Genomic DNA, 12,671 nt, shown 5'->3' with positions numbered 1-12,671 from the left:
TGCAGTGAGCCAAGATCCGACCACTGCACTCCAGCCTGGGTGACAGTGCAAGACTCCGTCTCGAAAAAAAAAAAAAAAGATTTAAAACAAAGTAGAAATATCTTATATTCCCAGAAATGCTATTTTATCAGTAGATTGTACAACAAATGAGCTGAGAAAGCTCAGTTAAAAACATGAATCTGAAATATTTTTCTTATTGCTGGAATGCTGTCCTGATATAATACAATTGTAACATGGCCACTTTAGGAGCAACATCTCCTAAATGTCTCCTATGGATGTGAATTGTAGCATGAAAGTAACAAGACCTGAGAAGCATTCTCATCGTCTATTTTTAGATTTCTCCAGAAAGCAATATTTGCTATTCTTGAACTGTTTTTAATGTAACCCGTTTTATTCACTGTTGGCAAAAAGAATATTTGCATAGTAGACTACATTCCCAAGAATGATGTGGTGTTCTTTTTTTTTTAATCTTCAAAATGGTATGGTGTTTATCTGGGAACTCGATGGCTTTTGTAATTATTTCTTCTAGCCCTACCATGAAATCAGGTTGTTGAAAGTCCCATGTAATTGAGCAAATTGGTTTTCCATTACTGATGTAGGATGTTTTGTTAGTAATGATACACATTTTGTTCTGAAATGTTGAAAAATACATTATGTGTGCACATGCGTGTGTGTGTGTGAAATATAAAAATCATTTAATGCATAGCAAGCCATCTACTCTGAACTAGATTTTTAGAAGATCTTCAGATTTAATCAAATTCTGCCTCTTAGACTTGAATTCAAACAAAATACTATACTATTCCTATTATTTCATGATCAAAACTAAAGCTAAGAAATGGTACTTTTTAATTATTTTTTCTCACTAATTAAAATGGAATGCAATAGAAGAAAATTATTAATATTACAATGTTACATACAAAAGTTATTTGAAGGCCAGATGCAGTGGCTCATGTCTGTAATCCCAGCACTTTGGGAGGCAGAGACGGGCAGCTCGCTTGAGCCTACAAGTTCAAGACCAACCTGGGCAACATGGTGAAACCCTGTCTCTGCAAAAAATACAAAAATTTGCTGGACATGGTGGCGCATGCCTGTAGTCCCAGCTACTTGGGAGGCTGAGGTAAGAGGATTGCTTGCGCCTGGGAGATTGAGCCTGCAGTGGGCCAGGATCACATCATTGCACTCCACCCTGGGTAATAGAGCTAGACCTTGTCCCTCCCCCAAGCCCCACAAAAAAAAGTTGTTTGAAAAAGATGATTTGGATCCTAAATATAAAATCTTTATATGTAAAGTTTATAAAACATAATCTTTTGTATTTCTTGTATTTCTTTTGAAATGCAAAAGATTTAGAAACAACCGCTGATTTGTTCGTTATATTATAAAATATTAATTTAAATACAGCTGCTTTTATGGGGGTATATGGGAAAGTATTTGAGTAAGAATGTCATTTTCAATTACTATTCATTTAGCAAATATTTATTAAGTACTTATGGTACTTTTATGTATGTGTATGTGCGTGCACATACACAGGATACACGTTCTCTGCCCTCTAAAAGCCTAATAGTTGTGTAGACAGGGTGTACATTTATGTTAAATCAGATAAGTACCTCTTAACTAACAATGCAGCAAATGACTCAAAACAGTATATAATTAAGTTCTGAATAAGAAACACAGTCAAATGCTGTCGTTTCACAAGAGGGAAAGATCATTGGCGGATACAAGAAAACTTCATAAAGGATTAACCTTAGTTTGGAGAAGTTGGATTTGGAGAGGTAGAGTCACATGGGGAGCATTTAGTTAATGGGTGTAGGATAGGCAAAGGCAAAGAGTAAGAGAGAATGTTGTATTTGGATAGTGGTAATTATAACAGCTATTAAGGGTGTCTATGTGCCAAGCACTGTAAGGTGCAGTTTTTAACTCCATTTTTGCTAAAGTGGAAGCCAACGCAGTAAGAAATTAAATTGCCCAAGGCCATGTAACTCTCTAGAAGGTAAAACTGGGCAACCAATCCAGTGCAACCTGACAACTCAATTAAACCTGAGATTTAATTGGTGTTCTAGACTTGAGCTGTCTGATATTGTAGCCACTAGCTACGTGTAGTTTTGAGCACTTGGAATGTGACTAGGAAAAACTGAGATGTGCTCTACATGTAAAACACACATCACCAGCCTGGGCAAAATGGCAAGACTTCATCGCTACAAAAAAAAAAAGAAAAAAAAAAAATAGCCAGGCTTGGTGACACACACCTGTAGTCCTAGCTACTTGGGAGGCCAGGATGGGAGGATCAGTTGAACCTAGGAGATCGAGGCTGCAGTGAGCTGTAATTGCACCACTGCACTCCAATCTGGGTGACAGACCCCTTTTCAAAACTAAACTAAACTAAAAAAACACTCATCAGATTTTGAAGAGTGTATATGAAAAATGAATGTAAAATATCTCACCAATAATTTTATATTGATTATGCATTGAAACAATATTCTGGTTGTATTATGATCAACTATATTATTAAGGTTAATTTCACCTTTTTTTTTTTTTACTTTTTAATATGGCTATTAGTTAATTTAAAATTACATAGGTAGCTTGTGATATATTTCTATTAGACAGCACTGTTCAAGATTGCATACCAGTGAATGAACAGTCCAACTGGAGTGAAAGAATAGAAGAGTGATGACAGGCAAAGGAAAACAATATTTAGGATTAAATTAGACCAGCACTTAGGTTTATCCTTGAGGTGATCCATGCATCACCATCTGCCTCAAATTTTCAGGGTGGGGAAAGTTGTTAAAATAGAGATTTCTGGATCCATTGCAGACCTTCTGAAACAGAATCTCTGAGAGTAGGGCCATCTCTAACTTTAGTCACCCCCTAAGTCATTATTTTAATTTCTTCATTGTAAAGGTTTTAAGGCCTACCTATCAAGAGGGATCTGCGAGAGAGACTATAATGCTGGTTTTATGAAGACAATTAATGTGAATGCTATTTTCTTAATTTTCTGACCAATTTTGTTGGATTGGACTACAGTAAAATGAAAGACATAGGCAGTTGATAATAGTGTCGTTTAAAGAATTGCTTTTTGGAGACTGGGTGGTTGCTACTTATTTAATAAATAGGGAAAGTAACAATTGAAAAATTGTTGCCATATAATTTGTAGTCTAGCCTTTCACAGAAATGAGGGCCACATAGCTCTGGCTATGGGATTTGGTGATTGGTGGAATGTTTAGAATCTTTACACTGGATCTAGACTGTCCTAAAGAAGCTGGCTGTCCTTAATTCCATGGTACATTTTGTTAAACTGATTTGCCTTTTTAAGTTATACCAGAGCTTAGGGTTTTCAAATTACTCTGTCCTACAAAAGATATTGATCTATTTATTCTTCTAAGAGACAATCATGGTGAGCCATTTTTAGCCTTTTTTGGAAGTAATTGATAATAAGGCAAATCAGTCTTATTTCTTCATGATGACATACAGTTTATGAACCTCAAGGCCTTACAGTAATATTCCATATTAACCTAAAACAGTGCATAGTTCTCAAATTTATGTTGACCATTGCTTTGGCTACCTACATTCTTGACCAATGATCAATTAAAGAATACTAATGATATTGATTAAAGAATACCATCCTCCTTAGAAAGGTTACCAGAAGGAAGTACTGTGCCTGAACAGAATTTTTTCTATGAATGGCAATTTTATTAGACATTCATCAGCTATTTTCTCAATATATACCTTTTTTTTTTTCTAAAGAATGTGCTTCACCTGCTTGCATAACCTGAAGGCATAAGAAATAACTTTGGTAAAGTGCTGGGATTATAACACTTTTTAATAGCTGAAAATAGCTGTCAACTAGCTCCTTGCAAAACAGTCTCAAATGATTTTCAGTAGGACATAGGAGGCTACAAAAATTAAATCACTGTCACTGAGTAGAAATAGCCACAAGGGGCCGAGCACAGTGGCTCATGCCTGTAATCCTAGCACTTTGGGAGGCCAAGGCAGGCGGATTACAAGGTCAGGAGATCGAGACCATCCTGGCCAACATGGTGAAACCCCCGTCTCTACCACAAATACAAAAATTGCTGGGTGTGGTGGCACATGTCTGTAATCCCCGCTATTTGGGAGGCTGAGGCAGGAGAATCGCTTGAACCAGGGAGTTGGAGGTTGCAGTGAACCGAGATGGCACCACTGCACTCCAGCCTGGTGATATAGTGAGACTCCGCCTCAAAATAGATAAATAAATAAATAAAAAATAAAAAGAAATAGCCACAAGGGTATTGCCTCACTGGCAAAACGTTTCCCATTTTTTAAGTTGACTATAATTTGGAATGCATTCTCTCATAGTATTATAAATAGACTTAGTCTTCTAGAGCAACCTACCAAAAATATCTTTTAACTTACCTGAATAATAGTGCTGTTTCACCTTCCTTTACCTTGACTTGGTTGGGAAAAATGCATTCCTATGATAATAGAAGATGCCCAATTAAATTCTCCTTCCTTTTTGTTGAAAGAAGCTTTCCAGTCAGGGGCATTGAGAATGGGTAAACCTTCATAAACCTAAATATCTTGTATAAAGTATTTCTTAAGGTCTTTCTTTTCTTGGAGGTTCTGAATTGTGGCATAGGGAGATATTGGATCTCTGCAGGGGTAGGAAATCCAAATTACTGCTGTCTTCTATTTGCTTATATGAGTCATTTGTGAATTGAGTCAGGTGCTTTTTATACCAATATGGAGGAGAAATAACACGCTTTTTATAGTTTTATTTTATACACATTCAGCAGAGGTTATGTGCACAAACTAAGCTCCTTGAAGGTTTGTTTGCTTTTATATTTCCAGCATTTAGCACGGTGCCCAAAACATAAAAGATGTTGGGTTTGTTGAATGCATGAGTGATTGCAGCCTTCCTGAAGAGTCTAAATTCTGTGTGGTCTTTTCAAGATTGTGGTAATTTGATATATACATTATTTTTATAGCAATTTAAAAATTGAATCATGAACTTTATAGTAATAAGCTCTTTTAGATACTTTGCTTTCTCATATGAGACAATACATATTCTGAAACTTTAAATGGGATAGCCTTGTTGGCTGCCTTAAACCCACAAGAAGACAATTGTTTTTGGTACAGTGGAAAAATTAGCAAAATAAAGATTTGGCTTAATTGAATTTAATTGCCAAAAGACAAACTGTAATTTTCCAAGTTTAAAAAAAAATCTCTAAATCGCAATATCAAGGGAATGTGTCTATTTTAAAATAAGAACCTTCTTACTTTTGGCCTTAACTATAAACACCACTTTTCCCTAATCTTACCCTTCATGAGCCATAGTAGGAGTACATATAGTCTAATACTTACAAGCATGGGTTTTAGAACTCAGATAGACCTGAACTCAAGCTTTACTCTGCCACTTACTCCTGTGTGATTTTGGTCAAACTACTTAAACTCTCCAAGAAATCTGTCTTCCCCTTGTAAAATGGGGACAGTAAAGGATCCTGTGAAGTTTAAGTGAACTAACAATGTCTATAAAGCATTTAGATATACAGAAATGTTTAATACATGTTAGTTGTCATATACATTGCATCTTTCTGCCTCTTTCATTCATGCTGACTTTTCCTCCCAGCCTTTCTAGCTACTTTTTAAGGACTTACTCTCTCATCCAAGTTCCCATAGTGGTCCATTACTGTAGTCACCATATATTATGATTCCATGTTTGTCTGCCTTCTGCAACAGATCATGAATTCTTCAAGGGCAAGGAGTACGCTTGTATTTTTCTCAGCTCCTACTACAGGATTTGCCACATGGTGTTTAATAGAGTATTTGTTAAATTGCTAATTGACTTGTATACGGAACTCTTCTATAAATTGTGCAATGTTAATCAAATGATAGTGCTATTTTAGGACTTAATATATGCCTATTAGGAAGTAATTATTTGGCATTTAAGTACAGAAGATTAGACTGTTACTACAAAGCTAATTGAACGATGACTCTAAGTAGTAGACTATAACAAATTCTTTAATCATCTGTATGTAATTGATTCCAGCAACCTTTAAAACCTTGTATATAAGTGAATCTATTTGCTTCCTTCCTACTGTAAGCCATCAGAATCAGTCCCATCTTTTTTTTTTTTTTTTTTTTGAGTGGAAAGTTTTATTCTATTCTTTTTTATTTTTTTTATTTTTTTTATTTTTTAATTTATTTATTATTATTATACTTTAAGTTGTAGGGTACATGTGCATAACGTGCAGGTTTGTTACATATGTATACTTGTGCCATGTTGGTGTGCTGCACCCATCAACTCGTCATTTACATCAGGTATAACTCCCAATGCAATCCCTCCCCCCGGCCCCCTCCCCATGATAGGCCCCGGTGTGTGATGTTCCCCTTCCTGAGTCCAAGTGATCTCATTGTTCAATTCCCACCTATGAGTGAGAACATGCGGTGTTTGGTTTTCTGTTCTTGTGATAGTTTGCTAAGAATGATGGTTTCCAGCTGCATCCATGTCCCTACAAAGGACACAAACTCATCCTTTTTTATGGCTGCATAGTATTCCATGGTGTATATGTGCCACATTTTCTTAATCCAATCTGTCACTGATGGACATTTGGGTTGATTCCAAGTCTTTGCTATTGTGAATAGTGCTGCAATAAACATACGTGTGCATGTGTCTTTATAGCAGCATAATTTATAATCCTTTGGGTATATACCCAGTAATGGGATGGCTGGGTCATATGGTACATCTAGTTCTAGATCCTTGAGGAATCGCCATACTGTTTTCCATAATGGTTGAACTAGTTTACAATCCCACCAACAGTGTAAAAGTGTTCCTATTTCTCCACATCCTCTCCAGCACCTGTTGTTTCCTGACTTTTTAATGATCGCCATTCTAGCTGGTGTGAGATGGTATCTCATTGTGGTTTTGATTTGCATTTCTCTTTTAAACCCAGAATTTCATATCCAGCCAAACTAAGTTTCATAAGTGAAGGAGAAATAAAATCCTTTACAGATAAGCAAATGCTTAGAGATTTTGTCACCACTAGGCCTGCCTTACAAGAGACCCTGAAGGAAGCACTAAACATGGAAAGGAACAACCGGTACCAGCCATTGCAAAAACATGCCAAAATGTAAAGACCATCGAGGCTAGGAAGAAACTGCATCAACTAACGAGCAAAATAACCAGTTAATATCATAATGGCAGGATCAAGTTCACACATAACAATCTTAACCTTAAATGTAAATGGACTAAATGCTCCAATTAAAAGACACAGACTGGCAAACTGGATAAAGAGTCAAGACCCATCAGTCTGCTGTATTCAGGAGACCCATCTCACACGCAGAGACATACATAGGCTCAAAATAAAGGGATGGAGGAAGATTTACCAAGCAAATGGAGAACAAAAAAAAGCGGGGGTTGCAATACTAGTCTCTGATAAAACAGACTTTAAACCATCAAAGATCAAAAGAGACAAAGAAGGCCATTACATAATGGTAAAGGGATCAATTCAACAGGAAGAGCTAACTATCCTAAATATATATGCACCCAATACAGGAGCACCCAGATTCATAAAGCAAGTCCTTAGAGACTTACAAAGAGACTTAGACTCCCATACAATAATAATGGGAGACTTCAACACTCCACTGTCAACATTAGACAGATCAACGAGACAGAAAGTTAACAAGGATAACCAGGAATTGAACTCATCTCTGCAGCAAGCAGACCTAATAGACATCTATAGAACTCTCCACCCCAAATCAACAGAATATACATTCTTCTCAGCACCACATCGTACTTACTCCAAAATCGACCACGTAATTGGAAGTAAAGCACTCCTCAGCAAATGTACAAGAACAGAAATTATAACAAACTGTCTCTCAGACCACAGTGCAATCAAACTAGAACTCAGGACTAAGAAACTCAATCAAAACCGCTCAACTACATGGAAACTGAACAACCTGCTCCTGAATGACTACTGGGTACATAATGAAATGAAGGCAGAAATAAAGATGTTCTTTGAAACCAATGAGAACAAAGATACAACATACCAGAATCTCTGGGACACATTTAAAGCAGTGTGTAGAGGGAAATTTATAGCACTAAATGCCCACAAGAGAAAGCAGGAAAGATCTAAAATTGACACTCTAACATTGCAATTAAAAGAACTAGAGAAGCAAGAGCAAACACATTCGAAAGCTAGCAGAAGGCAAGAAATAACTAAGATCAGAGCAGAACTGAAGGAGATAGAGACACAAAAAACTCTCCAAAAAATCAATGAATCCAGGAGTTGGTTTTTTGAAAAGATCAACAAAATTGACAGACCACTACTAGCAAGACTAATAAAGAAGAAAAGAGAGAAGAATCAAATCGACGCAATTAAAAATGATAAAGGGGATATCACCACCGACCCCACAGAAATACAAACTACCATCAGAGAATACTATAAACACCTCTACGCAAATCAACTGGAAAATCTAGAAGAAATGGATAATTTCCTGGACACTTACACTCTTCCAAGACTAAACCAGGAAGAAGTTGAATCCCTGAATAGACCAATAGCAGGCTCTGAAATTGAGGCAATAATTAATAGCCTACCAACCAGTCCCATCTTTTAAATTGATTTCCTCCCAGAATTTTAAAGCTGATTACTTAAATATAATATTTGATTTAGCTAAACCTTGACCAGCATTGAGAACGTGGTATGTGTCAGGTACTGAGGGCTTTAGTATGCTATCTGGTGTAAGTCCTTACAACAACCCTACTAGATATAGGTATTCTTGTCTTCCATGCCTTTATGATTAGAAACTAAAGTTTAGATGGGTAATTTGCACTATGTCACAGAGATAGTAAGTGCTAGATCCAGGATTTGAACAAGCGTTCAATACTTTATATGTATTACCTCAAGGCCAGGCATGGTGGTCCACGCCTGTAATCCTAGCACTTTGGGAGACCAAGGTGGGCAGATCACTTGAGGTCAGGAGTTCGAGACCAGCCTGGCCAACATGGTGAAACCCTTTCTCTACAAAAAATACAAAAATTAGCCGAGTGTGGTGGCATGCACCTATAGTCCCAGCTACTCCAGAGGCTAAGGCAGGAGAATGGCTTGAACGCAGGAGGTGGAGGTTACAGTGAGCCAAGATCGTGCTACTGCACTCCAGCCTAGGCGACAGAGTGAGACTCCATCTCAAAAAAAACCACAAAAAAACAAACTTTATATTTATTGCCTCAAATTAAATTTTTAAAGATGATAAAGTTCAAATAAAACTTAGGCAGTGTGATTCTGGGGCCTAAAGTTTTATTTGTACTTTATTAATGCATATAAAGTATCTCATGCTTGTCTCAGAGTAGTTGTTCAAAAATGATAGTTTTTTCTCTTCTGATAAATTAAAAGATGATTATGTAAAAACCAGTCACCTGGGCCTTGTAAGGGAACATAACTGTCCAAACCTATCTGGGCTTTTACGTTCCTTGTTGCATCGTTGTTGACCATCTTATTTTCCTCTGAGAGGATGTTCCAACATATAAGAAATCAAGAATATCAGAAAAGGGTGCAGAATAGTAGGTTTGTCTTGCTTCAAAATTCAGTTTTCTTTTTCACTAAAGATTTGTCTTATCAAAAAACAAGTTACTTTTTTAAGGCATCTGTGTGAAATTTTAGGTGTGGTTTTTTTTCATCACTGTGTATATTTGTCTAATATCTTGAGTAATAAACATTTGTCATTTTTAGATTTTTAAAAAGTCATCTTTGCAGTTTGATTTGAATGTGGATTAACTTGATGTCCAATATCTTAAGATCCAGATAACTCACACACAATTTTAATAATAACTTGCACACAATTTGACTAATATATAAATTTAGAAATTCAGTAGGTCAAATATTTTCTGATTGTTACTATTACATATAGCAAAATCCTGGTATAACACAGTTTACCATTATTTTCTTTCTGAACATCAGCATTATACAGAGGTTGGTTCTATGATGTTTAGAAAAAATGCTTTAAAGATACTTAAAGCCCTATATTTCATGCAGGCATTGTTCATCTTTTTAAAAACAGGTAAATCAACAGACTGGGAAGATGATGGTTGGGGAGCATGGGAAGAAACCGAACCCCAAGAACCTGTAAGTCTTTATAAACGTATGCATGTTTTTTGATAGTGGCATTTTCCTTTTGTAATGATGGTGACGTATTTCAGTGTCAGGTTGACATTTTAAAATCTATGTCAAGAACATTTTTGTGCTTACCTAATAGTACTTAACTAGATACTTCTTCTTAAGGAACTTAATGACATTGTAGCTAAAGCAGGTGTCTTCGTTCATTTTGTGTTGCTATAACAAAATACCTGAGACTGGGTAGTTCATAATGAACAGAAATTGGCTCACAGTTCTGGACGTTGGGAAGTCCAGGATCAGCAGCCAGTATCTGGCAAGAGCCTTCTTGCTGCATCATAATATGGTGAAGGTGATAGGACCAGAGGGTGGTGGGGAGGGTGGGAGGGAAGAAAACATGGGCCAAACTCCTCTTTTTATAACCAGTTCGCTCCCAGAATAATGAACCTGCTCCCTTATTAATGGCCTTAATCTATTCACTCTGCTCTCATGACCTAATTACCTCTCATTAGGCCCCACTTCCCAACACTGTTGCATTGGGGATTAAACTTTCAACACATGCTTTTTGGGGGCACATTCAAACCATAGCAGTGGCTAAATAGAGAATAATTGTTTTAGGATTCTTTATCTTTCATAAATTATTCTTTTACATTCTTTTACTATTCACTCAAATATTTGCTGTACCTACCATATTCTAGGCATTTTTGTAGGTGCCGGGAGTATAGCAAGGAACAAGGTAGACAAAGTTCCTATATATGTTAGTATATTTTCACATATGAGTAATAATAATAAAAAAATCTAACTTTAATTGGCTTAAATATGAAGAAAACTTATTTGCTTACATAGAAGGAAGTCCAAAGATAGAATGGACTCCTGGGTTGGCTGATCAGGCAATTCAAATATGTCAAGTTCTTTCCTTCTGTCTACTTTGTATATGCAGTGTTGGCTTCATCCTAATGCCTGTTTCACTCACAGATGTAGTGTGGACATGTTTCTTCATTAATGGTTAGAGGGAGAAGAGGACTCAGGCTTTTCATGACTCTTTCAGGAATTAGGGAACTACTTTCTTAGATGTCTGTAGCAAACTTTTCCTTGTATCTTCTTGGCCAGGATTGGGCCACATGCTCATTTCTGAACTAATCACTGGCAAGGGATACGAGATATTCATTGTTGAATCATATTGGAGTTAGAGGATAAGAGGGTCAGCTTCTCCTGAGGCCCATGGCAATATGGATGTTGATACCTGAACAAAATCAGGACTTTGTTTTAAGAAAGAAGAATGAATATTAGATAGGTCTTCTTACAGTCCTATTTCTAGGAGCTTATACTCTATGAGAGGGAGACATGAAAAAGAAAGATGGATGAAAAAGAATTCAAATGGTAATGTGATAGCAAGTTATCAAGTGACTGCTGTAGATTGGGTGGTTAAGGAAGTCTTTTCAGAGGATGTGACAGTTCAGCTGAGATCTAAAAGGCAACATGGAGTCAACAATGTGAAAATCTGACAGAGAAGATCCTAGGCCAGGGCAACAGCTCATGCAAAATCTCAAGGCAGGAATGGGCTTGAGAGTTTGAAGGAACATAAAGAAGGCCAGTGTGATGTAGCAGGACTGACACTGTTACAAGATGGGGCAGAGAAGAAAGCAGGCCAGATGTCAAACTTTGTGAATTTGGTGTTTATTCTAAATGCAATGGAAAACCACACTTACCTGATTTCTGGCTTTGACAGCTCACCTTGGCTGCTCTTTGGAATAGGTTGAAGTAGGGAGCAAAAGTAGAAGCAGGGAGACCAATTTCAAGGCTGTTGCAGTAGCTTAGTTGAGAGATGATTGTGGCTTTGATTAAGGTGGTATTAGTGAAAATGAGAAATTGATGGATTCTGGATAATTTTCAGAGGTAATGATAAGACTTTCCCGTGAGCTGGTTATGAAGGATGAGAGGAAAGTGAAAAACCAATAATAACTTATTTGATCTGGGGTGTGGTATGAAATAGATAAAACATGATTGTTGAAAGGTTGACATTCTCAAAAGGTGAGTAATAGATGCCATTCTCTTTACTTTTGTTAATATTTGAAAATATCCATAATAAGAAGTTTTTTAAAAACCTTGCCAGATATTTGGCTTGCGTAACTGGAGGGATGTTGTGTCATACTGAGTTAGGGAAGATGAGGAAAAGAAGAGCTTTAGCAGAGAAATCAGAGAGCATCATGTGCTAAGAAGTAGAGATATGCTCATGTAATAGAGATTTATGGAAAAACTCCATGAGGAGATTAAGAACAGGAAACCATTTCAGAAGACCTCTAGGAGAATTAGGATGTGTCGAATAGGATAAAATGCAGCTCAGGGAAGTTGGTTACCACAGCACCTCCATGAACAACACCTGGTCCTCTTCTAATGCTATGTCAAAATGGAGCCTCAGCTACTCTGCTTTTCCTAAGACTGACTGGTTTCTGCTTACTCAGGATTTAAACTGTTGCATAGCTTTTGCTATGTCTCTTGCTTGTGGTTGTCTTAGATTATTTCTCCTTCTTTGTTTCACATTCAGAGCTCATATGAAGATTTTACTGAGTCTGTTGATTACAACCTAATATC

At 36.8% G+C, this 12,671-nt stretch overlaps 1 protein-coding gene across 2 annotated transcripts in view; it reads left to right on the top strand.

The window, feature by feature from the left end:
• The window catches only part of LOC105493490 (RAB3 GTPase activating non-catalytic protein subunit 2), a 121,273-nt gene that overhangs the window by 28,939 nt on the left and 79,663 nt on the right, over positions 1 to 12,671 (top strand). For both annotated transcript variants that reach the window (XM_071080927.1, XM_071080928.1), the window contains exon 2: positions 10,027 to 10,091. In XM_071080927.1, coding sequence (XP_070937028.1) covers positions 10,027 to 10,091 — 65 coding nt within the window. The remainder of the gene's footprint in view (positions 1 to 10,026; positions 10,092 to 12,671) is intronic.

This window comes from Macaca nemestrina, chromosome 1, assembly GCF_043159975.1.
Source record: "Macaca nemestrina isolate mMacNem1 chromosome 1, mMacNem.hap1, whole genome shotgun sequence".
Lineage (NCBI taxonomy): Eukaryota > Metazoa > Chordata > Mammalia > Primates > Cercopithecidae > Macaca > Macaca nemestrina.
Note: the sequence above shows the minus strand (reverse complement) of the source record. Positions and strands in the feature narration are given on the sequence as shown.